Here is a 27,024-nt window from a genome sequence, read left to right on the forward strand (position 1 = left end):
GGGAAACAATTTAATTAATTTACACAGACTTTAATCTTTGTATTTACAGATGAATCATTGACATTTTATCTGATGATTTAATTAAAGGTGATGCAACATTTTTCCAGACTTGTCACAGGTTGTGTTACTACAGAACATCGTTTTTCTTTGTTTTCTTTAGGGTTTAAAAAACAAGAATTCAAATGTATCCCTGTTGGAGGCCTAAACCAAATAAAAGTTGGGTTTTTTTTAATGTGAGGGAGAAGAACAGGTGAAGGAAGCCATGTCGAGCCACATGTGGCAAAGGGAGGTGGGGATCTCCTGCAGGAGCTGTTGACAGCTGAGGGGAAAACGGGATGATGATGATGGCTACTGTGCGAACACCTTAAAGACACTTATGAGCCGCTTTCCAGAACAAAGAATAAGCCGACCTAGATAATGCACTACAATACATGCTCAATTCATGCATAACAGCACAAAAAGGTGTTTTTTCTTCTTTTGATACTTATTTTACCTAAAACTGTACTATGCTCACAATGCAATACTTTGCTAGCAAGATATGTTCAATAATCAGCATCTTGCGTCGATGTCAGAAAACTCTTTCAAACTATGGTGACCTGTTCTGGTAAAGAGTAACCTCATTACAAATGAGTGAGTGAATTTAGTTTATAGAGCTTTAAAAAAAAAATACATAAACCCTAATTTAAAAGTTTAGGACGTGACTTAATCCCCATTTTGAAAACAGGCCCAAAGTGTTTTGAATGAGAACCAGGTGTGAAAAAAAAAAGCCCTGAAAGGGTTCTCTTCAACAAAAAGGTTTTCAGAAATTAAAAAAAATGCACTGCATAGGCAAAGGTGCGCCGCTGACAGCCGCTTTTTGGACAAAGCCAGAAATCTGGGAGAAACGGTGAGAGATGCGGGTGAAGACTTAAGTCTAGTTTGCTTCAGAAGAGGGTAAGATGAGGTTGGATTTCAGATTCAAGCACTGGGTGGAATGTTGAATGAACTTGAAAAAATAGAGCTGACAGCAGAAGATTGAAGTGTGGTGCAGCAGGGGTGACGGGAAACGTCACACAGACAGGATTAAAGGGAGGATGGAGAAGTGGTGGAGTGTGTCCATTGTAAAACAGGGGGGTAGGATCGAGCAAGACACGCCTTCACACAGCAGGAGTTTGGAGGAGAGTGAGTGTGTTTGTGTTGAGAGAGATGGAATCAGGAGACTGAAGAGGCCGTCAGAATTCAGTTGCTGAGCAGGAGCTCTGTCGACGTCTCCACATCCCAGGATTTCGACGACAACGCCACTATAACTGCATTCTGTGGGTAGAAACAAAACATTCAGCAGTTCGGCGCACAGCAGGGGGCGGTGGAGTTTACAGATACATACTTTTTCAAAGCCCATGGCACAGAGTTTGTCTATTTTGCGTGTGTACTCCGGACTGGAGACGGGAGCGCCTGCGTAGACGTGAGACCAGAGTCTCGCTGTCTGTTTAAACATCTCTGGATTCTGCTTGTACTGAGTGAGGAACAAAGAGGAAAAGCAGAAGGATGCTTGTTGAAAAGAAATTCAGCACAACACTATCAACAGTCGCAAGATAGAATAATTTTGTTTACAACAAATCAAGTTGTAGAGATTTGATTTTGCCTTCTTTTTTTTTTTTTTATTCTGAAAACACTCAAAAATCATTGCCCCCCGTTCTGAATGCACAAGGTGGGGTGCTGGTGAGTGGTAAGAGTAGAAAAGTGCAATTTTTGTCACGCACCCATAGCAGAGAACACGAGAATGGGACTGTGCAATGACTGTAAATCAGGCTTTAAATAGGTACGAGTTGTGAGAAACATGACGTGCTGCAAGCAGGTCTTATATGAGATGAAGGTATTCAAGAGTTTTTGCTAGTTGAGTGGCAGTGACATCATATTAACATATTTTTTATATAAACACGCATACACAAAATGAATGCAAAGTGCTTTGATCAAACAACTATTCGCATTAAGAATTAATCTGAAGATTATTTTCCTTATTATGTACTCTCCAAATCATAACAAGCATGTTGAGTACATGACAACCAACACAAAATAATGGGACAAATCTGTTTTTAAGATGGTAACATTCCAATAGTTAGTAAAAATAATATGATAAATCCTTAACGAACAACAGAAAGAACTTGCAGCACAAATGGGAAAGCATAATAAACTTGCACACAAACCTGATTGGCTACCACTGCATCCTGTGGATCATCTGGTTCTGCGGCTGCCAGTAAAGCTTGTAATGACAACAGAACCGTCCTCAGTGTCATGGCTGCTGCCCTGAAACAACAAATTGTTACAGGTGGAATGTTAAATGGCACGGAAATAAAAAAAAATTAAAAAGTAAAAGCACAGGTTCCATCCTGGGAACTAACATTTATTCATGCTTTGTGATGTGCATTAAAAGTAGTGAACAAGCCCATTTGATTCACGTTCAATGAGATGAAGAAGATATTACCGAACGTTTAGAGAAGATTTATTGGAGCACAGACGACATGTGCAATTAGCACGACTCCAGAAATAACAACTACAGTGATATTTGCTTTTAGATCTAGAGAAAAATATCAGTTCATAAAGTTGGATATTTTCATAAGACATTTGGTCGCACTAATATATATATATGCATTAGTGTGTCATGTAAAACAAAATAAGTTTTTAGGTATAGAAGGACCAAGCTCAATGAGCAACTCATTTAAAATGTAAAGTGTAATATTGTAGAAAGATTTCAGTGCATGAACCCCTCTTTTTAAATGTCCTGAAGTATGCTCAATAACCCAGGTAGATAAATCTAACAAGGTTGAGTCAGGTCCTCTGGACCCCTCTTTATAAAGGTTGCAAACCATTGAGTTTAATAAGTACTGCTCTGTAAAGTAGCATAAATAGGATGAGTCATTTTTCATAACATTCTCAATTATTCAATTTATTTATATAGCGCCAACTCACAACAGAACTCATCTCGGGGCACTGAACAGAAACATTCATATACATAAAAAGTAAGTTAATAGGATTATTTATCTGAGGAGCAGACAATTCGAAGGCAAGAGCCTACGCACACATGTGTAGCATTTACTAAAAGCACTAAATAGATCTGAATTTGCAGCCCTACAGTGTGGGGATCCATGTCTCTCTTTAAGACTCTTCGACTCGCCTCCCATTGACAGGAGGAGGAAAACGTTAACTTTTTAACAGAGTAGATTAACACTAAAATACACAGCAAAGAGCCAAGAGAAACAGATGTCTAAAGATGCACAGTGAGTTTGGAGAATCGGAGTCAAGTCTCTCAGACCAAAGTGTCCATATAATTAAATACAGATGCAAAATTTCAAGGAGAAGCTTTCATATATTGAAATGTTATTACCTCTTTCAAATCAACTTTTTTTTTAATCCAGCTTTCATTGCTTTTCTTTATTAGATAAATGTCAGAAGTTCAAAATTACTTGAGCCACTTTTATGTTCATTCAGTTCACATTTCTAAATCATTGTGCACAGATTCAATTTGACCTTTTCTGAAGACAATGCAGAATAGTTTTTCCATTTTCTTATCAGACACAGGAATTATTGCTTTTGTTTAACTTCATCATCGGTTTATTCATTTCTCTTCTTTTATAAATATCAGTCCATTCTCTCAGCTTACCTAAAAACTTGCAAGCACTGAGCTATCCCAACATTTGACTATTTTTAACATTGTTTGCCTAAAAAGGCTAAAACCTGCAAACACCAAGGTCATGATGGTCAAAATCACAAAAAGTCTCAATAAATCTATAAAAATGTGCACTTAAACAATATAAACAATGGTGGAATATAAGGATCAAATTTTTACAGTGAAAAATGTTTTTTTTGTGGATTCAGTGTACGAATTTCTGTCTTAAACAATTAAGTACTGACTGTGAATGCTGGCATCGATTTGGATTTACTCACCACTGATCTTTGAGAATGTCCAGACATATTGCACCTGTGACTGAACTGATATTTGGATGCCAGATCTTTGTGATAAACCGCACCTGAGATATTAAAATAAACAATTTGTAGATTAGTACAGTGCAGGGAATTTCTTAAGTCAAAGGGATATTAAAAAAAAAAAAAACATGTAAATGGGACAATCACTTGTAGCTTTAAAAAAAATTACTCCTTACCTTGGGTGGATTGAATGGATACGTTTCTGGAATTTTTATTTCTAGTTGATATCTACCACCTGTATAACAATACATATACAACTTTAAATTACTAAAAAAGTGTAACAGAGAGTTCAAGCCTGCTAAACAAAATGAGTATTTTATCTTGTCAGTAGGAACTAGAATTTTGTTTTTGCCTGTTAAGTGATAAATTATCACAAAATAAAATTGTGCAACCATACATTTTGCCTAGCAGCAGAGCCCCTTACCTTCATATGGTGTGTCAGGAGGCCCTGCTATCTCCCCTTTAAGTTCTGTAAAATTCTCATCCACCAGGTCTATTTTTATCTGGTTTTTGCTCGTCTGAAATGATAGAAAGGTGGAGAAATATCACTTTAACAGGGTGTAGCACTCAGGTAATGACTACTGTCAAACACACTACTACTGTCTGTAGGGCACAAGCTTCAAACTTACACAAGATTAGAAAAAGCTGACCTCATTTTGCTAGAAACTTAAAGATCTGGGTGATATAATAATCTGAAGTACTGGTATGTTCACGAGGGTCTGCAGAGACGTTCACGTGAGTGAGTGGGGATGACACAGAGGGTAAGTACTATGCTAGCAGCTAAAGTAGCAACCACAGAAACCATAGCTCAATGTATTAATTTAAAACGTTTATAATATGATAACTTGAGTTCAAGCAACAGTTATGTTATGGCCCCCAAACCCCATCATGCTGGCACACTGTTAGCCCGCGTTATAGTAGCTATTTGTCAACACAGCCCTATCGAATAGTTGGCTAATGCTAGCAGTAGCTTTAATGACGAGCCAACGACGCGTCACTCTTAACTCAGCCATAAAAAGAAGAAGCAACTGCAGCCACCGCTTAGAGAGTGGCCAGCATGACGACCTACCTCTTCGCTTTTGAGGACTTCCTTGAATTCCCGTTTTATCCTCTGAACTGCGATGTTGGCCATGGCTTTCCCCGTGTTCCCGTCCGGTTGCGGCCTCGTCGCAGTCAGACCAGCTCGCGAATGTTAGCTTCACTTTTCAAAAACAGAGTCAAAAATGACAGCTGTGACGTTCTTCCACGTTCGTCTCGTTCGCCCCTGGTTTTGATGGGAGGTTTAATTTGGAACAGAAAAAAAAAAACAGCTCAACGTGTAGCTGCCATGTCAAATGTACACCAACACAATGGTTGGTACTGAAAACATTTTAATACCAAACTGCATGCAGGCTGGGGGAGAAGAGGTCATGTGATCCGAGCCACCCTGAACGCCTCATCTCATTGGTTGATCAGCGTTCAATGTACATTATTATAATAATAATTGATTAATGATTTTATTGTTATTATTATTAATGTTATTATTATTGTTATCGTTAAAATATGTCTAAACAAAAGTGATGTCAATGCTAAACATAAGTAATAAATAAAAACAGTACTAAATACCACTCATTATTATTTAGCATTGTTAAATGAAATGCTTTCAACTATAGTTATGTATACAGTTCTGGTAAAGGGACCACAGCATTGATGTTTGTTTCATATACAGTTTCATAAAAACGCAGATGTTTTTTACATAAATATTTATTCAGCAGCAATTGACGTTGCATGATCCTGGTAAAACAGTGTGCTATATTTCTGTTATATACACATCACAACAACTGTACGCTTTAAAGATACAATCCTGAGACAAAACAAGACAAGCAACTATATCTAATTCTTAAAAGATATAAATATGTGGTTGTGGATATTTATTTGGTATGTTTTGTATTAGACTGAGTCAGTCCTGTTATAATGATGTTTATTTACACATTAGCCTAAAATGGCTTTTGATTCTCTGTATATTTTTAATAAAAGACAGACTGGCAGAACGTTTTTGTTTCATCGTTGCTCCACATGCTGTCACTAGGTGGTAATATTGTCCAACACTTGGAGAATTACTGTGAGAAAACTTTTCAATGCATGTTTGAATAAAGTCTAGATTGTTTTGTCAACTCACAAAAACGACCATCCACAGTTAATATGAACCTAAACTATATCACAGTTACACAGCATGTTTTTATCATTGATAACTTTTTATTAATGCTAAAACAAAAGCAGGGTGGTGCAGATGGTAAAGATGCCACCTCTCAGCGAACAGGTTGCTGGATCAAATCCCGGCCAGGGGGCTTTCTGGGTGGAGTTTGCATGTACTCTCTGTGCTGCGTGGGTTTTCTCCGAGTACTCTGGTTTCCTCTCACAAACTAAAAACATGCATGTTAGGCTGATTAATAACTGAATTGTCCCTAGGTGTGACTGGGAGTGTGAATGGTTGTTTGAGTCGTGTGTGTCATGAACTTGTGACCTGTCCAGGGTGTGCCTCGCCTCTCACACAGTGATAGCTGGACATGGGGACCAGTGACCCAAAAAGGAAGAAGTGGGTAAAAGGTGATGGATGGATTAAACGAAAGGATGTTTGCTCTGTGCTAAAGCTTTCAGGTACCATCAACAATTAGGTAATCCTGGCTTCTCCTTTAAAATAATCTGTGTACTACATACTATTATTATTATTTGTCATGACTCGTAAAACAGCAATAAGTGAGCAGTATAGTACATTTGCCGTAACGTAAGCCCACTTGCATTTTGTGATCACTGAAGTATATTAATGTTTTAGAATCTCAATGCTACAATGAAATGACATTTTTTAACAGTGATTTCAGGTAAACTTCTAGGAAAGTCCAGCCTCACTCCATGATGAAGCCACACACTGCTTCTGCTGCATGTTACTGAGTCATTCTCGCTGTTTTAATGTTGAACAGGTGGACATAAACACCCTTTCTTCATCTCCAGTTCAGCCTACTCCTCTTTTTCCTTCTGTCTCGTCTTCGATTTCTCCGGTTGGTGAAAAAAAAGACAATAAGTGCAGCCATCGTAGCAGCTGTAATGAGGACGCAACCTCCAAAAACCAGTCTCACTTTGTTCTCATATATCCATTCACACATAGAGCACATTTGAGGCGTATCATCAGCGCTGCATGGTCTCGTCTTATTATTATTAGTGGGGAAGCCGTTGAGGGTAATAATTTCTTTGTATGTTGCAACAGAGGCCTTGGCTTTGGATTGGTGTTGTGTTGAGGTGAAGAGGCCGAACAAGGGAGAGTGTCGGTCTTGGAGCCTCCACACAAAGAATCCCTGCAAGTTGACTTGATCAAGATGGTAAGCTGAAAACAAATAAGAGAGAGAACGATAGCGGAGATTGTTTATTATCAGTCATGTGGCCCTTTTTATTCTGTAACAGCAGAAATTACTTAACACTGAAGCATTTTATGCAGGGTGGTTAACTCATGTAAGAAAATAACTTGTTTAAATGAAAAGTATGGCATGCCGATTTATCAGAAAAGATCTTCAAATCAGATACTCAAGTTTTCCTAGTTAAAGTGAACATTTCAGTTATCCAGAATGCATTTTGCTTTATTCCAAACCATCACTTCAGAGATTTCAAGCATCTTCTTCTTTGATAAAATGCAATCACTTTTTCCATTTATGCATATCGAGCGTTCAGTTCCAAATATTCACAAATACATTGTTTTATGTAGAATAAACATTGTGGATATCTTTAAAAAAAAACAACTTAAAGGAATAAATTACAATTTTAGAAATCTAATTCTGTCATAATTTTTATTTGCTTTATTGTCAAGAGACTGCAGATGTGAATTAGCTTTTGCTATAATCTGGTACAGTGCAACAAATGGTGACATTTATGTTTGAGTTGTACGATGTCCCTTTTTAAATAAAGTTCATTCATTCATTTATGTCAAAAAATAAATAAAATGTTCCCAAATATCCTTGATAAATATTTGAATAAATCTAAAAAACAAAACAAAGAATAACAATTTTGTTAAGGGTGTAAATTGTAACTGTCATAACAAATGACAAACATATTTATTGAGCACCTGTGGTGATGTAAGTTTTACACAAAAACTGCTGAAATTAAACTTGTGACTAGCAAATTGAGTTTTTCCTAGTAAAAAATCTGTTTCGGGAAATTTACAGTGTTGATTTTAGATTGGAAGAACTTTTTGAGAATATTTGAAATTGAAAGCTCAATAATGGAAAAAAAAACTGATGTTCCATATTTTTCGGACTATAAGGCACACCGGATTAAGTAAAACAAAACAGTCAGATAAGTCCAACTTTATTCAACTCACTCACAATAAATATGAACATTGTTCATTTGTACCATATAAAATCAGTTCAAGGTCAGTAAGTACAACAAGAAATAATGCATAAGGCTCACCTGATTATAAGGCTCACTGTCGATTTTTGAGAAAATTAAAGGATTTTAAGTCTGCCTTATAGTCTGAAAAATACAGTACGTAATTCGTTCTAGGAAAAATTATGTATAGAATATCTGAAACAATAATGATGATGATGATGATAATAATAATAATAATAATACATTTTATTTAAAAACTGCCTTCAAAATACTCAAAGATACTGTACAGTTAAAAACCACTATACAGCAGACAAAACTGTAACAATACGAGTTGAAAAATAAAATAAAAGCAAACATTAAAATCAAAAGTACGCCTGTCTAAATTAAGAATAAGCTAATCTAAAGAGGTGGGTTTGTTGAAATGTTGATTGTATGTTGGGCAGGTGGTGTTCTGAGTAGATGAAATGTTTGCTTTGTGAAGGAAAAAATTATTTATGAATACATTATCTGTGATGCACATCAGTCAATGCATTAAGTGTTTAAACAGCTTCTGAAACCTTTTAGATTTATCTTCACTTACCAAATACAATTCCAGTTGTTGAGGCTTTTAAATATCATTTTTACTGGTGCAGGTGTAATTTAAGATACATTGAACTTTATTTTGAGTAGTAGGAACGTCATTCAGACTAGGAGAAAAGCTGTTATTGATATTTTAAAATGTTATTAAATATGTGAGCATTATTGGATTATATGTCACACTTGCCTGCCATATAATAAGTGACACGTGAAAACATTGAGCAGAACTGCCTTTTATAGTGTATGCCTCTCCCTCTTTTTATGCTTTTATTGTTTTCATGCCGTTCCGTTAAGTCTGGATTTTACTGTAGAAGGTAACAAGGCAATTAAACTTGTATTACCTGCGGGTCTGTGCTTCTGTTTTAATACAATATTTTCCGGACTATAAGGCGCATTAAGCGAAACAAAACAGTCAGATAAGTCAAACTTTAGTCAACTCATTCACAATATCTCTCAGCATTGTTTAGTTGTACCACATAAAATTGGTTCGAGGTCAGTAAGTACACCCAGAATTAATACATAAGGCACACTGGATTATAAGGCTCACTGTCTATGTTTGAGGAAAATTAAAGGATTTTAAGTGTGCCTTATAGTCTGAAAAATACGGTATGTACTTTCGTACGATTACTCAACCAATTCTCGGTGCCCCTACCTTTGAGTGCCTCCTGAAGGTAACTCTTGAGGTAGTGCTGTCTGAGTTTATCCTCAACAGGAGCTGGATCATCAGTTCCACTTCCTGTGACAATAATAGGCAGACTTCTTCCATACCGCTGGCTCACCCAGTTCAGCATCTTGCGTAAGCCCCAGGGGACCAGAGCTTGTCCCAAGTTGGAGGAAGGCCAGGTGGGGTCAGAGAGTACCATGCAGTCGTGATCGGGGACGTGTTTCTTCTGAAAAGCGGCCTGTGTCGGAGGAAGAGGAGAAACTAAACGGGTAGTAAAATGACTTAGGGCGATAAAGCTTAACGCTCCTCTCAGCTCTTTTGTCTCAGCATCAGTGAAAGTAGGGAGAGACGATCCAGGGAGGCCCAATATTCTAGCTCTTTCCTCCAAGTATGCCTTCATTCCAGGTGGGTATTTCCCCTTCCTCTGTTTCTCCTTGTATGCAGACCCCAGCAGGGGGTCTAAGAAGCGACCGATTTCAAATAGAAGGAATCTTTCTGCTGCCAGTGTGTGCGACTCTAGGAATGGGTTGGCAGGTTTGGCCCAGTCAGCATGTAATGTAAATGATATCAAAGCTTTCTGTTCACTGTATTCCCTCTCATACAACCTCCAGGCTTTGGCATGAGCCAGAAGGAGGTTGTGAGCTGCTTGATGCCTCTCTGTCACATTAGAATAAATATCTATCAATCTGTTCGGCTCGTTAATCGTGATCCAGTATCGAACCCAGGTACCTAGCTCCTGGTAGCAAAGTGCTGCATATTCTTGAAATGCTTCCACTGCGTTGTACGATAGCCAACCTCCAGAGGCTTGCACTGGTTCTGGCAAACCCAGATTTGGAGCTCTGTGTGTTGGGTAGTACATAACGACCACAGCCTCTAGGTCCAGCTTCTTGAGCTCCATGAGAAAACAGCTGTAGTACCTTTTAGAAGCATAGAGGAAGGTGTTATTTTTGCAGACACAGGACACATAAAATATAAATGATATCTAATTTAAAGCTTTAACTCAGATCTTTTGAAGTGGAGTTTGGTATAATGGTTGTGAACAAAAAATATCTTACCTGTTGCAGATAGCTTGAGTTGATGAACGGATGACTAGTTTGAGCTGGACCTAAATTCAAGTGGCCTACTGCTGTCGTAAAACAACCCTGATCTCAAAAATTTCATTGCGGTTCAGTCAATGATTATTTGCAAGTGCAAATAGAAGTGGCTAGCTGTAGCACTGGTGTAGCTTGGGGTATTTCTGCTGGGGAATCAGAATATTCCATCTGGAATTATTGTGTTAAGTGAAATTTTTTGGCTTCGTAATGGTTTACAAAATGTTCACATGAACCACAATGAAACTTGTTTAGCTTGAAATATATTTACGATGACAGAAATCCCCTCAGACTGGCCATTAGCTTGTCAATCTGGTCAGATTTAAGCATTTCTCTAAATGAAGATCATTCAAAGAGCTATCTGCATCAGGTAAGATGTTGACCAAAACTCCACTTCAAAACAGCTAAACCGTTTCTTTAATCTGTCTCTGTTATAAATCAGGGTGTAGCTATAAATCATATTTATGTGTTAAAAATAATCAAATTTATCTGAATTTTGTCCGATTTTGAGAGTGCCAGTTCATATTGTGTGTTGGTACATTTCTACCTGAGAGCTTCAGCGTTGACACTTGAACGGTCTCCCTGGGGTAGAATCAAGGACCAGTTTAGGGCAAAGCGGTAATGGGTTGCTCCAGTGGATGCAAACAGGCGAAGGTGACTTTGGATAGCCAAATAATCAGTGCACTGCGCTGGTCTGGTTTGGAGCTTCACCCCGGGGATCGGACGCAACGATTTGTCTCCTGTCAGGTTCCAGCTGTACACGTGAGGGTCAGTAAACTGCGGGGAGAAAGGGAAGAAGCGGACCTGCAAAAAAAAATAATAATAAAAAGGTGAAAGATCTATGCAAAATAAACAAAATCAACGAGAGAAATTTGCATTTTTGCCAAAAATAGTGTGTGAATGCTGAGGGTTGAATGTTTTTGGTGAAATTTGTCGAATAAGCTAAAATTGAATTGCTAATGTTAAAACAAGCAGAACATAAGCTAAAATTAGCAAAACAGTAACTAAAGGCTAAAAAATTAACACAACGGTAAACTTAGCAAAACAGTAGATGAAAGTTAAAACTGAAATGAACGCAACCGTAGCTTAAAGCTACATTTAGCAACACAGTGGATTAAAGCTAAATGTAGCAAAATAGATAAAACTAGCAAATATGTTGCTGCAATCTAAATTTAGTGATACTGTATTTCCTTCCATCTATCCATTATCTTTACCTGATTCTTTCTTTCTGGGTCGTGGGGGTCACAGGCGCCCAAACTGTATTTGAAAGCTAAAAATTTACCAAAATTATTGCTAAAACTAACATTACTTAACAGTCATTTACCTAAATCCAGCAAAACAATAGTTAAAGCTTAAGTTTTACAATGATTTAAAATTTTCAGTGCATTTCTATGAGAAATAAATAAACAACTTTTTAAAGCTATAAAAGTAGCAAGAACCCAAAGCCATAGCTGTAATTTCCTAGACAAGCTGATGTTTTTGATAAATAACTGGCTTAAGTAGTTACAGTCCAACAAATGTACAAAAGACATCATAATCAGGAAGACCATTGTCGGAATGCTGACTCAGTTTATATACAATTGTTTACCAAAATAACTGAGTCTATTTTTGTTCCAGGCTCTTTTTAAGCTGTTCTCACATCTTACCTGTATGGTAGAGTCTGCGATACCCCAGTGAAATTTGCAGGGGAAATGGCCTTTAATCTGGATAGAGGATTCATCAGGTGGGAAACCATTGTCAGTGATAATCTGCCTGTAGTACTGTGCAGTGGTTTTGGGGATCCTGGTTCTGTTTTGTTGGTTAAAGTCAATATAGAAAAGGCCACGTCGAATACTGTAGCCATAGTTCCACTCAAACCCATCCACCAATGACCAGGCTGAGTATCCAAACACCTGCACGCCATCGAGCTTGATGGCTACAAAATAAAGAGACGTTACATTTGTTTCTTTATACTTTAAAGAATTATTTGTCATTTTAGATTTTACTGGTTGTTCTCTTACCCTGTAGAACTTGATTGATAAAACGCTTCATCAGATAGATGGCCACTGTGTCTTCCCTTCCTACACTGGCATCAGAGTACCAGCCTCCTTCAGCCACCAGCACGCTCATGTTCCCATACTCTAGTTTAATCCAGCTCAGGAGGCGTCGCAGGTCTGGGGTTACAGTCTGCCCATTATGGACAAGGTTCTTGCCCAAACGGACATTGTTTGGTCCAAAAGACAAAGCAAAGAAGTCTGCTGTTTTCTGTACCCAGAGCTTCTCCTCGGGGGTGAATGTGGGCATGAGATCCGCGTACTTCAACTTTAGAGAGACTGGGTAGTCTCCTTCACCAAAAATGGGGCTAGCGAACCAGCCAAGAACAGCCTCCAGAGACTGCTGACAAAGTGTAACATTGGCAGAGGTGGCTTGGCCTTTTTGAGGTTCAACCCAGTGGGAACCTAAAACAATGGATACTTTCCCCTTCTGAGTTGGACGGAAGTGACTGTTGTAGGTCTGCCATGCTGTGGCATGTGCCTAAAAATGACAACAAGCACAATTTTACTGAAATGTTCTGAAATTACAATCTGTCTCTTAAGTGTATTTATAAAACTAAATTGCATGTTGGCTACATTTGTTTAACTCCATCACTTTTGAAGTACCATTTTTTAACAATAAAACTATATTTTGTGCGCTGACAATGGCAAAACACAGATAATTGCTTGTTATGTATTTACTCATCTTTACACATCTCAGTTAACAATGCTCCAATTTCATACTTTCATCAACATTGACATTATATGACATTGTGATCTGTGGTGAGAACAAGAAACAGGTGGAAGAAAACTTGGAGAGGTGGAGGTATGCACTTGAAAAAGGCGGAATGAAAGTCATTCGTAGTAAGACAGAGTACATGTGTGTGAATGAGAGGGAGGCCGGTGGAACAGTGAGGCTACAAGGAGCAGAGGTCACAAAGGTGCAGGACTCCAAGTAATTGGGGTCCGCTGTCCAGGAAAATGGGGAGTGTGGTAAAGAAGTGAAGAAGAGAGTCCAGTCAGGATGGAGTAGATGGAGAAAAGTTTCAGGAGTGATTTGTGACAAAAAAGTGGCAGCAAAGATTAAAGGAAAAGTTTAAAAGACAATTGTGAGATCAGCTAATGTTGTATGGTCTGGAGACAGTGGCATTGACAAAAAACAGGAGAAAGAACTGGAAGTAGCAGAAATTAAGATGTTGAGGTTCTCCTGAGGAGTGACCAGGATGGATAAGATCAGGAATGAGATCATCAGAGGTACAGCACAGGTTGAACAACTGGGAGATAAAGTTGGAGAAGCCAGACTGAGATGGGTTAGACATGTCCAGAGGAGGGACAGTGGGTATACTGGTAGAAGGATGTTAGAAATGCAGCTGTCAGGAAAAAGACAATGAGGAAGACCAAAGAGGAGATATATGGATGCAGTTAAAGAGGACATGGAGGTAGTTGGAGTGAGGACAAAGAATGCAGAGGACAGTGTGAGACGGAGGAGGATGACTCACTGTGGTGTCCTCTTAATTATTATTATTTTTATTATTATTATTAATCTTTATTTAACCAGGCAAATCCCATTGAGATCACAGATCTCTTTTGCAAGGGAGGCCTGGGCCTGAAGGCAGCCTAACATGAATGTTTTTGGTCTGTGGGAGGAAACTGGAGTACCCGGAGAAAACCCACGCAAGCACGAGAAGAACATGCAAACTCCACACAGAAAGACCCCCAGGTCCAACCGGGGATTGAACCCAGAACCTTCTTGCTGTGAGGCAACAGTGCTAACCACTGAGCCTTAATAGGGGACAGCCAAAAAAAGATTAGTCTAGTTCTGGACCCAGACATTTGCACTCAATTATACAGTTAGTCAAATAATTGATTGCTTTAACATTAGTATTGCAGAGATTCAAATATATGATTTAACTTTTTCAAAATGTAACTGAAAACTGTTTATTAGTTAGTTGTTCAGATACTGTACCACACCATCAGATCAATAAAAACAAGGCATTTAGATTGAGGCAAAAGAGAAAAGTGCAGTGGTAACAGAGTATTAATGAGATCTTCCAGGTTGGAACAGGAAATCATTATTTGCTTGTTCCATCTTCTCAGTGTTAGCTGTGAGCCTACCATCTGTGCTTGACTGCATAAACATAAGTGATTATTAATGAGGCGTATCTCACTGACTTCCTGACACACACAAAAGTGCTGATGTGGTGGACTTTGATCTCAGTGTCTCTGCAAGTGTCCTGTTAACTTATCACAAACCTGTCAATATAAATATAGCCAACCAGTCATCAAGAAGATAAAATACTGAGCAAGCTGGGATGTTTGGGGTGTTTTTTGAGAAGCTGCATGCAGAACAAATGTTGAATTAAGAAAGACAGCACACTTTATTGGAGCACTGATGCAGTCTGTGTTTGCTTCACTGTCCTGTGTCCCAACAGTCTTTTCAAACATATAACCATTCATTGACCATCATAAAATGATAAAGCTGCAAGAGTTCAAAGTTTACACACAGCGTGTCTATGTGTAATTGAATAAAATGTACAAATTTGTTTAGTAATTTTGTATGACTTCAGGGCTCACATTTAGATTTTTTGAATCCATGCTTTTCCTGAGCAAAACTGTGTTAATTTAATTTTTTTTTGCAATCAGCTGTGGGAATGCATTTCAGTTGGGGAGGTGCTGTTAACATGTATGACTTTGTATTCATATTAAGATTGTTATAATGCCAAATGATAAATGCAGTTAAATGCAAATAGAAAATGCTGTATGTTTTAGACAACGTCAATGAAATTGCAATTATGACCTAAGTCAAATAGCTTTTTGTGGGTTTTAAGCAGTCATAAAATTTAGCTTATACAATAACAGGGCTGGTTAATATACCTGATTTACAAAATGTAGTAATATTCAAATGCATTTAAACATGTATGGCATTAATTAAATATCTGTTGTAATTTTTTTAATAATACTTTAAATACACACTAAAATCTGCAGGGTTGTGTTGTTATCTCTATTGCTGAGTTAAAGTTGTTGGGTTGGTTTGTTTTACCAAACGATGGGTCCAAAAGTTTGATCCAATGGTTGGGTTGAAAATGAGCCATGCTGTTCTTCACAGTCCATCATTTTTAACCAGAAGTTGACCAAACTGGACCTGACTGGACCACTGATTTACTATGTAATACATATAGACAGTAAAAAAAAAAAACTTGTAAGTTTTTTAACCTGGTTAGCTTTATTAACAATTTAGTTTGTATTAAACATTGAGTTTGAGTTCCAAAAATAACATCAGTTGGTGCTAGCCTGCTGGTGTTAATAACCGTTAGCACAAGCCTGCTAGTACTAACCCAAATTATAATTACAGTAGTCCCTCACTTATCGCAGGGGTTACGTTCCAAACACCCCTGCGATAGGTGAAAATTTGCAAATTAGGGACATTATATTTATTTGAGTATATATATATATCCATATTGTCCTTCTTGATACAGTGAGCGTTGCACCGGAGAGTTCAAGAGTTCAAGGCGCGGGCAGCGGGGTCTGACAGTGGTGGTGGGGGCGAGTCCAGAGGGCCAACGTGTCGCCCGCACGGTGGCCTCCATTCTCCTTTCCCCATTGGAGCGAGTGTCCTCCGCCAGTCTTGGGGAGGTGAGTGCGAGGACACAAGCAGCACAGAGGAAGGTCTCCACCGGCAGCTGCGCTATGCGAGCACAGCGGACTGGACAGGAGAAGGCGTCCCCCGGAAGTGCGTCCAGAGGTGTGCAGACGGGGACGGAAGGAGAATGGGGAGGGCTGTATGGACGCCGGAGGTACAGTCACCATCCGGGGACCGTACTTCCCGGTCCTTAGCGTCGATCCCGTAATGGTGGCCGACAGCTGCATAGGTTCTCCCTTCCATCAACATGTCAAGAAGCTCAACCTTCTCTTTTATGGTAAGCATCTTTCTCTGGTGCTTGAGTTCACTGCCTGAAACCTTAAAAGGTGCAGAACGTTTTGGGTGGCATCATAGGGCTTGAAATCAATTTTACAAAAGACCACAGCAAAAGAGAGCAGGCAGACTGGTGCTATGGTTACTGAGCTGATCAGCATCCGGGATACAGAGCACAATGCTCTGGGTGATCGCCTTTCATAAATCAGCCAATTGTGTATTGTGTACCATCTTATGTTGCAACTTTCAAACCCGTGAATGAGTGAGTCCGCGAAAGTCGAACCGCGAAGTATTAAGGGACTACTGTATCTCAGGTTTAGGGCTTTTCTTTTTAACTCAACCTCTTAGTACCTGTAATTCCCCAAACTAGTCATTTTAACCCAAATTTTGGGTATAAAACTTTACCCAGTGGGGGGGGCGTCATCAAATTGATAACCAAAGCACGCTGAGTTAAAACTCAGAGGGCAGCAGTGGCTGAGTGGTTAGAGCAGTCATCCTCCCATGGGAGAGTTGGGAGTTCGATTCTACCAGCAATCACATTCTGAAGTGTCCCTGGGCAAGACACTGAACCCCCCATTGCCACTGATGTGTCCCATTGTTGTATGAATGTGATAAAGCTCTGATTAGTCTTTGTAAAGGTATAGTAGACCACTGTATGAATGGGTAAATGAGGCACAGATTGTAGTGTAAAGCGTTTTGAGTATTTTGATAAGATAGAAAGGCTCTATATTAGTACAGACTTCAAAAAGCGTTCAATACACAAAATAGACCATTTAAAACTACACTGGTCCAAATTCAGCCCAGCATGGGGTTACAAATCAGATTATTTCTAACCCAGCAAGTTTTAGTGTCTGTGCATTTTTTACATCTATATCATCTGGCATCTATTACAGGATGCAGCAGCACCCTCTGGACCCATATTTCCTTCTGCCATGTATCAAAATGATTGTACATTTATTGTACTTGTTATGAAAGAACAGGTGAACAATTCATTTTTATGTTTTCATACATGGGCTGTATACTTATTGACTGTTACCTAAACAACTAAAGGCTTTGCTTTTTCAATAATGACATTGTAAATAGTACAAATATGGTGTCCCATGACAAAGAATTATCTGTGTTCCTTATTTCAGTTTCTGTTAGTGGATAAATAAGAAACAAAGTGGGCAGTGTGGTGAGTTTGTTCATTTTTATCATACAGTCAAGGTGAAAAATGTTCTTGTTTGAGCAACTTGTACAAAAAGATTATTTGTATTTTCTTTTTTAAGAAAATGCAATTGGTAAGGGATTGTGAAAGCACTAATATTTTCTATTATCTGTTTCATTTTTTCAGTACATAACCATACCTGGAAAATACTAAGGTCAAATTTTATAGTTTTCCATACTATGTAGGAACCCTGTGACTTACCTTGATCAGGTTGTGGGCAATAATTAGAGAGCCAGAAAGCCCTGCTGTTTCTCCAGGAGCGTGCACGCCTGTCCCATACCCCTGCACAGCCACTAGGTATGGATTGTGCATTGTGAGCCAGTATTTAACACAACCCCCAAATGTCTGAAAACAAAATGCAGCATACTCCCTGAAAAGTCTCACCAATGTGTCATTTTTCCAGCCACCGTATTTCTCCTGGAGCACCTGTGGCAGGTCCCAGTGATAAAGAGTGACGATGGGCTCGATTTTCTTTTCCAGGAGCCTCTCTATGAGGCACCTGTAGTGCTCCACGGCTGCTGCGTTGGGTTCACCTGTGGCATTGCCGTCAGGGAAGAGTCTAGGCCAGGAGAGAGAAAAAGAGTACGATCTTACACCTAAATATTCCAGTGCTTCCACATCTTCCTCCCAGCGGTTGTAGCTGTCACTTGCCACATCTGCATTTACTCCGGTGATCGGACCCCTCACCGAGGAGTGGGTGAAACTGTCCCAAATGGAGACCCCTTTCCCATCCCGATTCCAAGCTCCTTCTGTTTGGAAAGCAGAGGTCCCCGAGCCCCAGAGAAATCCTGAGGGGAAGTCATCATGAAGGAAAGACTGTTTTTTGATTATGGGACTTGGTTTAAGTTGGAGCCAAATACTGCTGCCCTTCCCAGGAGAACATGCCACCTCGTTCCAAAGGAGCACCCACAACAGGAGGGATAAGGAGAGGAGAATGGGATGAGAAGGATGGTTCAGCATGCTGCAGGAGTCCACACTGTCTCAGAAATCTTCTTGTAGCAGGTATCAGTCAGCTGCTCCTTGTTATCATAATAAATCCTTTTCCAGTTGACAGGAGATCCATTATGTCCAGAAGGGGAGGAATAATGAAAGGCAAGTGAAGACGCCTCAAGGTGCTGCTGTATTCATTTGACAAACTGGTTGGTTCTTTCCCTTCTCCTCCCTCTGTGTACTTGTGCTACCACTCAGCCCCTCCCCACAACATGGTCACACATACAAAGGTTGACTCGTGTGTTATGAGCACGCGGCTAATATTACTGTACTACGACATATAAAACATGGGATGTTTACTTCCAAAATTACCTCATTATTGATTGAGTATATCTCAAAAAATGTAAAAACGTATTGAGGGTTCATGAGTTTTCTGCCTACATTAAGGAACTGTTTTTTGGAGAGAGCACAAACACTGTTGCAGGACTGACACACACAGTAAAGAAAATCTTTGGGTCAATAATTAGCTTGCACTCTGATCTCAACTTCATAACTAAGAAATACACACACAGTGGACTCTTCATAATACATACACAGTTTTAGGCTACATATTATTTAAAAGATGTCTATTTTTTTTATATTAAAAAGCACAATAAATTAAACTTGCCATTCTTTGAAGGAATGCATATCACCCACTGCCTTTCATCTCATAGATTTAAACTAAGATAATCAGAAGATGAGAAATAACAGAGTTCTAGCCATTTTAGTCAAACCTTGAAAATGTCTCATGCTATGTTACATGATTCCACATGATTCCACATGATCAGTTAGTGCTTGGAGTCTGCATTATAGATGACTATCAGCTACTCGCACACCAAGTTTTAGCTCAACATCTGTAAAACTGGCTGAGTTGTAGGATTTGTTTGTGTTTTCTCAGCTCACTTGTGATATATTTCATTCATTCAACCTTTATTTAAACAGGTTAGTCTCAATGAGTCGCGAGTACACATTTGCAAGAGAGACCTGTTTTAGACAGATGATATATAAAGTACAGACAACAATAAACTTACAGCAAAAATACAATAAAAATAAAATTTGTGTTATAAAACAATAAATCAAAGTGCTGTAAAACAAGGTAAAATATTAAAAACAAGAACATATTTGCGTTGATGTTTCTATTGACATTATCAAATATTTGAAACCCCTTAAAGAAATTAAGGTGGACAACTTCATTTCCTGTTGCAGGGTATTCCAGGTTACAGGGGCAGAGTAGGAAAAGGCTTTTTGCCAAGTTCAGTCCACACTGAGAGAAACGCTGTGGGTAATGAAGGCCTGAGAGCGCACGCTGTAACTGCACTGACAACGTGATAAGTGGGAGGAGATATAAGAGGTCAGCAGACCAAGGAGCGATTTATAAATGAAAATGAACCAGTGTGAGAGCCTATGTGTAGATAATGATGACCAACTGAAAAATGAGTAGGCCTGTCGCGATAAACAATAAATCAATTAATCGCATGATAAATGAAAATTATCGACCTAATTTCATTTATTGGCTTTATTGTTTCTTTGTGTCTCTCTCTTTCTACTGAAGACACTGGATGACAAAAAGCTCAACTCCAGTGCTCTTCACTGACCCCTCCCTTTCTCTTTTCTCTTTAAAATCCATTTTAACTGTAAATTTGTGTTTTTGGTTTATTAAAATCTGCTAAGCTATGAGCTAAGCTAACAGGCTGACCTCGGGGAAAAAACCTCCATCTTGTCGAAGCTCCAAAATTCACAGTTGAAACCCGTGCCTTTGTGTAAAAAGTTGTTTTTCTCTGCGAAAAAAAACTGAGAACTTGTTTACTGAATTTTTATTAAAAGCTTTGTGTGAAAAATACTATGCTAAAGAGCTCACACCACACAGAGTGTCTGCCATTTTGAGAACCAAAAAAGGAAGGAGACGAAGCCCATGTCACGTCAAGAAGCCTCCCTCCCATGCTCGCTCCCTCACTATCCATCCTTCGGTTCAAACAGTTTTATACTGCCATCCAGTGGTCGAAAAAAGTATTACATCCAAAACAATTTAACCAACATTTCTTCTTAAATTTGACAATAATTACTAATTACTGTCAAATGTCAAACAATATTATCATTTATCGCAATCATTTCTGAGACAATTAATCGCCCAGCAAAATTTGTTATCGTGACAGACCTACCAATGAGTTCAGAGTGTAGTGATGGGTATGGTAGTTACAACCAGTTATGAGTCTTAGCGTGCCATGGTAAACAGCAACATCTGCAAGCAGCTGGCAGGGGCGTTCATATTGTCACCATGATCAATGGCCGGTAGGAAAGTAGTGGCTACAAGGCGTTTTCTGGCATTCAGAGTTAAGCAAGATCTATTTCTGAAAAAGTAACCCAGTTTTAATTTCAGTTTCTTTATCAAGTTTTCAATATGTGGTTTAAAAGAGAGATGTACATCATCCATAATTCCCAAGTATTTGTAAGAATCTACAAACTCAATAAGAACACCATGCATGGATGAGATAGAAGGAAGAACTGCTGGCACCAACTTTCTGTTTGAAAACAACATCCCTTTAGTTTTATCAGCATTCACCAAACATTTCACCAGTTTGAGATGGAATAAATCTGACTGAATGATGTCAAATTCAGACTGTAGAAGCTGGAAAACCTTGGCAGCTGTGTTAGCTTGGCAATAAACAACAGTATCATCGGCATAGAGATGCAAGTTTCGGGTCAGGAATGTTTTGACATACATTATTTATATCAATTGTAAAAAGAGTGGGTCCTAAAACTGAGCCTTGTGGCACACCAATAGTGACCGTTATGTAGCTAGATGAAGTATCAATATGTCGAACATATTATGCAACATATTGTAGATGTATACCCAGTAATGTAATCTGAATGTTCATTAAAAAAAAATCTATCCAGGGCAGGCATAAATGAGACATTTTGCTAATGGCACTAACAAACACAGACAAGGATAAAAACGTTGTTCCTTCTACCTTTATCTTTTGCAGTGGACAAAAAACTATTTTTGCACATTAGATGACAGCAAATAAACAACAAGCTTTTTGTCTCTTGATTTTTGTTTTTATGTTGGGAGGGTGGTAACAACATTTGCAGTGTTCTCCCCAAATCCGATCAAACATTGGTAGGTGAGAACAAAATCACCAGGTTATATGGCTTTATTAAATTTAGCTCCCATTACTCTTTGTGTCCCAGTCAGTGACCCAAGGCTAGGCTAAAAACAATGATGGGAAGTGTGTGTGTCACAGTCCATCTATCTGTGTTTGATTATCTATCACAGTTAAAACTCATAAAAAAATTATTCTCCTTCAATAAAGCAGTTTGTATGGCAGTCTAAGGTAAACAACAGTCACTCACTACGCCTCAAGGCATTACAGAGATAAGAGAAATGACAAAGAAAAATACTTGGATGTCACAATACAACATTAGCCACCGTCCAGAAAATATGCAGTGATGTTTCACACAACTTGTGATGCAAAATGCATTTTTATGTAGAACCAAACCTTTTAATCTCAATCAGTAATCAATCAAGTACCGGTTTATACATTATCTGAGAATCACTGGTTGATAAATAAAATAATGAGCTAAAAGTCATCTTAAGACCAATAAAATATACCCAACATTTTTTTTTAAATTTAGTACTGTTTATTAAGCATGCAATGGGATAAACTCAGTGACTTAAGAGGAAGTAAAAAGAGGAAGTGAACACTAAACATAAATACAAGTGGTAGATTTCACTTGTCTTTTTTTCTAATTTTTGCCACTTACTGCAACAGATTTACAGATGAGCATCAGAAGCAGATCTGTTTTCATACTTGGGTTTTTTCTTCATTGTAGCTGAATCCAACCATTTGGAACAAAGTGCGTTCCATATCAAATGGAAAGGTGAAACTTCAACTAGAAATATATTTGACTTCACTTCAGGTTAGTGCACCCTTTTTCTCTGTCTTTGGATTTAAAGTTTTGTTAAAGTAATACACGTGTTACTCATGTGAACTATTTCAATATTTAAATTGTGCTAGTTCTCATTAATAGAAGTGAATGAGATAAAACATTTACAAGAAATAGAATCCCACTTGAGACTGTGAAAACAATAGTAAGGCAGTAGATATTAATACAAGTGTATTAAAACTTTGCTGATTTGAAAATACCCTGTTACCACATAGCAAAATGCTGCAAGTCAAACTGTTGTACTTATATGAAATAAAAGGCATTAAACTGACTCAGTGTTGTGAATAATAACTAAAACTAGATCAAGTGCATTTCCTGCAAAATGCAGTGTGAATGCTTATTGCTGTAGTCGTTGATGGAAAAACAGCTGAAATTAGCTAAAAACAAAACATGCTGAAATGTAGCTGAAATTAAAAACAAGCCTATTAGCAGAAGAAAGCAGAAATAACACTTATTTGCTGAAATGGGTTTAAATAAGCAGAAATGAGAACAACATTTTGGAAATTAGTTTTTTAAAAAGCTGAAATTGGCAAAAATAGCTGAAAAGGAAGGAAGTGGATAGCGGATGAGCTCAAAAATGTGGAAGTAGCTGAAAAAGCTAGAATTAGCCTAAAAGATCTAAATAGTAGCTGAAATAGTAGAAAAAGCTGAAAGGAGCATAACAAGCTGAAATTAGCAGAAATAAGTTAATTAGGCTGAAAGTAGCAGAAAAACTTGAAACCATGAAAAACTTGAATTTATCTGAAAACATCTGAAATTAGCTAAAAAAAATACTTAAACTGTAGCTGAAAAGTTAGAATAGGATTAAATTAGCATAAGAAAGCAGAAAGAACATGTTTGCCCAATTAGGCTGAAGGAAGCCAAAATTAGCACAAAAAGTAGAAATTATCTGAAAAAAAGCTGAAATTAGCAATAAATAATAAAAAAAACAGCTGAAAAGTAGCTTAAAAAGCAGAAAGAAGCTTAAATTACCAGAAGGAAGTGGAGAGAGTATATTTTTGCTGAATTAGGCTGAAAAAATTGAAATGAGGGGAAAAAATGTAGTTAGCTGAAAAGGCTAAAATTAACACAAAACAGCTAAATATCCACTGAAATAACTGAAACTAGCAGAAAGAAGCTGAAAGAAGCATAGCAAGCTGAAATTAACAGAAAGAAGTTAGAAGAACAAAAATGTTGTAGTTAGCAGAAAGAATCTGAAAAGAGCACAAAACAGCTGAAAAAGCAACTGAATGTAGCTGAAATTAGCTGAAAAAAAGTTTAAATTTGCTCAAGGAAGCTGAAGAAGCTGCACCAGAACAAACTGTGACAGGAGCAGTAAAAGGTTGTAAACAGATCTAAAGATGTGAGGGATGTAAAATGAGCTCAATTCATTTCTTATGAAAAAAAAAAAGGCGGAAAAGGCTAAATATTTCAAAAAGCTAAATTTGCACCAATACCAAAAGCCATAGCAGGATTGTCCTGAAAGAACTGAACATTTTGATATACAATTTGTTGAAAAAGCTTGAAACTGTGGGATGAGAATTGTGCCAAAAAACGTTTGGAAGAAAAATGGATCACAATAGTGTTAATGCTTCATAAACATTCACACAACTAAAGCTTTCCTTTATTGACTTATGACATCATTAGGTTTCTTTTGTTTCATGTTTGTAACGATAGTTTTGGAAAGGATAAGTGATGGTAGGCTACGTGCAGTATTTCTACTCCACTAAAAGTTATAACAAACCCATCCAGATGTGATTTCCTTTCATGTATTTATTTAATTAACATCTTTCTGTTTGGGTAAAATGTATCTGTATGTTCTTTTTTTATCCAGTAAAACAATGAAGCTTTTGTCTGTCATCTTCTGGGCAACGGCTGGTTTGGCGGGCCTACAGATGTCTGCTTCATCTCCTGACAGCATTGTAGACCGTTCATCCATGAACCTTTCGTCTGTCCCAACAGACCTGCCACAAACAGCCGAATATCTCGACCTTTCATGCAACCACATACACCAGCTCCACAAAGGAGACTTTAGAAACGTCACCCTCCTAAGTCTCTTAAATGTGTCTTGGAACGGTTTGGAGCTGATCGATGCAGAGACGTTTGTGGACACGCCACACTTGAAACATCTGGATCTGTCACACAATACGCTGAAGAACCTGTCAGGTCAACGGTACCTGCTACACACAGGAAACCTTGTGGTGCTAAACCTAGCCTGGAACAAGTTTCTGAACATGACGCTGGGTATGGAGTTCACTTTTCTGGTAAAACTGAAGAATCTGACACTTGGAGCAAAAAGCATCCTTGTAGGTGATTTTAAGAACGTTGTTGGAGTAAAACTACAAAGCTTGAGCCTTTCCTTGGAGGAGGAACATGATTATGAAGAAGGCAGCCTGATGGACGTCCATGCTCAAAGCCTTAATATCCACTTCAGTAAAGGAAAAATAATTCACAGTGATCTGATTGCTGATGCCTTGTCTCTCTTTGTTGATGTAGAGCTTAAGAATTTGACAGGAGGCTACAAAAATTTAACAAAGCAGCTTAGTGAGGTTGCAGAAATCCGCACGACTCGTCTTTCTCTCAACAGCATACAGATTATTTGGAAAGACTTGACTGAATGTGTCAATGCCGTTCTGCGTACCTCTATTTCCCATATGAGCACCGATGAGTTCGCTATTACAGAACCACCCATTTTTGACACCAAAGTGACCGAGACATCTACCATGAAGTCCTTCACTGTCAGGCAAGGAGTGGTAAAGTCTTTCTTCTTTTCTCAGGAAGCCGTGTACAATTTTTTTATCAACATGCCAGTAAAGTATCTAACAGTAGCAGAGACTTCAATCATACACATGACTTGCCCAAAGAAACAGAGTCCTATCCTCGAGCTTGATTTCTCCTACTGCGCTCTGTACGATTCCATTTTTTCCAGACTGGAAGGTCAGAAAACCATAGAATGTGAGACTCTGAGCAACTTAACAACGTTGTCTCTCCTAAGTAACAATCTGAAGAACCTTCAGTTACTGAGTAAGCGTCTAAAATACATGGTTTCACTGCAACAGCTGGACCTTAGTGTCAACTCTCTGCTTTATGATGGTGTGTCTGAGTGTTTGTGGCCACCAAATATCAGGGTTATGAACATTTCCTCTGGAGGCTTGACAGACTCCATCTTTAATTGTCTACCAAATGGTGTAGAAATACTGGACCTGCAGAACAACCAGATTTCTGTGGTGCCGCCAATCATCTATCAACTCAAAAACCTTGTTTCCTTGAATCTAAATGCTAATAGGCTACGAGATCTGCCATCATGCGATAACTTTCCCGTGCTGACAGAGATTCTTCTGAAGTCAAACTCCCTCCATGCCCCCTCACGTAGCAAGTTGGAAAGCTGCTCCAATCTAAAAACCCTGGATGCTAGTCTCAACCCGTTCGCCTGTACCTGTGCTCTGAGGGATTTCATTAGCTTTGGCATTAAGGCTGAAAATAAAAGCGGTCACATGGGTATTAAACTGTTGAGTTGGCCACATGGCTACTACTGCTTCTATCCAGAGACACTTAGAGACTCCATGTTGAAAGGCTTCTGGATCTCTGAGATCTCCTGCAACACTAGCCTCCTAGCAGTCACCATATTGGTCCCTGTAGTGGTGTTGATCATCACAGTTTTCTTTCTGTGCCAACATCTTGACGTTCCCTGGTACATGGGCATGATCTGGCAGTGGACCAGAGCCAAACATAGGGCGAGAATGCGACAAGTTCGACCAGAAGATCTGATGAGTGTCGAGTATCATGCTTTTGTGTCCTACAGCCAGCATGATGGAGACTGGGTGAAGAACTGCCTCATTCCTAACCTTGAAGGTCCTGCAGGAGGGCTCAGAATCTGCCACCATGAGAAAAACTTTGTGCCAGGAAAATCAATCGTTGAGAACATCATCAACTGTGTGGAGAAAAGTCGCTGCTCTGTATTTGTGCTCTCCGCTCATTTCATTAAAAGTGAATGGTGCCATTATGAGCTGTACTTTGCCAGCCACCAACGACTGTCTCTGGACTCGGACAACATTGTCCTGGTGTTGCTTGAGCCTCTGCCCCAATACCTGATCCCATCCAAGTACTACCAGCTCAAGGCCATGATGAACCGCCACACTTATCTGGAATGGCCTCAGGACAGAGCTAAACACAGGCTGTTCTGGGCTAACCTCAGAGCTGCCCTACAGGCTGACCTGCCAAATGAACTAGTCTCAGAGTTATCTGAGTGACTGACTTCCACATGAAAGGAAATGTAAAACAGACATTAAAGGCATTTTATAAAAGGAAACCAGAAACTTAAACATTGTATGTTTTCATTTACTCTTTATTTATAC

General features: G+C 38.7%; 3 protein-coding genes across 3 annotated transcripts; 1 reads left to right on the forward strand and 2 right to left on the reverse strand.

Annotated features, from left to right (window-relative positions):
• Positions 1-12: 12 nt before the first annotated feature.
• ube2ka (ubiquitin-conjugating enzyme E2Ka (UBC1 homolog, yeast)) lies at positions 13-5,367 on the reverse strand. Its single transcript, XM_037675853.1, has 7 exons — positions 5,030-5,367; positions 4,385-4,478; positions 4,137-4,195; positions 3,922-4,004; positions 2,184-2,283; positions 1,364-1,492; positions 13-1,293 (listed from the first exon to the last, which is right to left on the reverse strand). The coding sequence occupies exons 1-7, from the start codon at positions 5,090-5,092 to the stop codon at positions 1,219-1,221; spliced, it is 603 nt and encodes a 200-aa protein (XP_037531781.1). The 5' UTR covers positions 5,093-5,367; the 3' UTR covers positions 13-1,218.
• Positions 5,368-6,868: 1,501 nt separating this feature from the next.
• Positions 6,869-18,736, reverse strand: klb (klotho beta). The gene is made up of 6 exons (XM_037675854.1): positions 17,978-18,736; positions 12,645-13,158; positions 12,291-12,559; positions 11,192-11,448; positions 9,542-10,470; positions 6,869-7,318 (listed from the first exon to the last, which is right to left on the reverse strand). Exons 1-6 carry the CDS (start codon positions 18,734-18,736, stop codon positions 6,939-6,941), a joined length of 3,108 nt encoding a protein of 1,035 aa, XP_037531782.1. The 3' UTR covers positions 6,869-6,938.
• A 5,774-nt stretch (positions 18,737-24,510) lies between these two features.
• Positions 24,511-26,919, forward strand: tlr1 (toll-like receptor 1). Its single transcript, XM_037675856.1, has one exon. It carries the CDS (start codon positions 24,511-24,513, stop codon positions 26,917-26,919), a length of 2,409 nt encoding a protein of 802 aa, XP_037531784.1.
• The last annotated feature ends 105 nt before the right edge of the window (positions 26,920-27,024 follow it).

This window comes from Nematolebias whitei, chromosome 4 (assembly GCF_014905685.2).
Source record: "Nematolebias whitei isolate Nwh7 chromosome 4, NemWhi1, whole genome shotgun sequence".
Lineage (NCBI taxonomy): Eukaryota > Metazoa > Chordata > Actinopteri > Cyprinodontiformes > Rivulidae > Nematolebias > Nematolebias whitei.

What these genes read in the sequence shown, in the direction of transcription:
- ube2ka (XM_037675853.1), bottom strand. Translation starts at nt 5,092, where the DNA reads ATGGCCAACATCGCAGTTCAGAGGATAAAACGGGAATTCAAGGAAGTC. An exon ending in GACATTCTCAAAGATCAGTG is followed by an intron (nt 2,284 to 3,921) that starts GTGAGTAAATCC and finishes TTGTTGTTTCAG; the next exon opens with GGCAGCAGCCATGACACTGA. An exon ending in GTGCCATGGGCTTTGAAAAA is followed by an intron (nt 1,294 to 1,363) that starts GTATGTATCTGT and finishes TTCTACCCACAG; the next exon opens with AATGCAGTTATAGTGGCGTT.
- klb (XM_037675854.1), bottom strand. Translation starts at nt 18,736, where the DNA reads ATGCTGAACCATCCTTCTCATCCCATTCTCCTCTCCTTATCCCTCCTG. An exon ending in GTCAACGCTGAAGCTCTCAG is followed by an intron (nt 10,471 to 11,191) that starts GTAGAAATGTAC and finishes TGCTTCTAAAAG; the next exon opens with GTACTACAGCTGTTTTCTCA. An exon ending in CCTTCAGGAGGCACTCAAAG is followed by an intron (nt 7,319 to 9,541) that starts GTAGGGGCACCG and finishes ATTTGTTTTCAG; the next exon opens with CTTACCATCTTGATCAAGTC.
- tlr1 (XM_037675856.1), top strand. Translation starts at nt 24,511, where the DNA reads ATGAAGCTTTTGTCTGTCATCTTCTGGGCAACGGCTGGTTTGGCGGGC.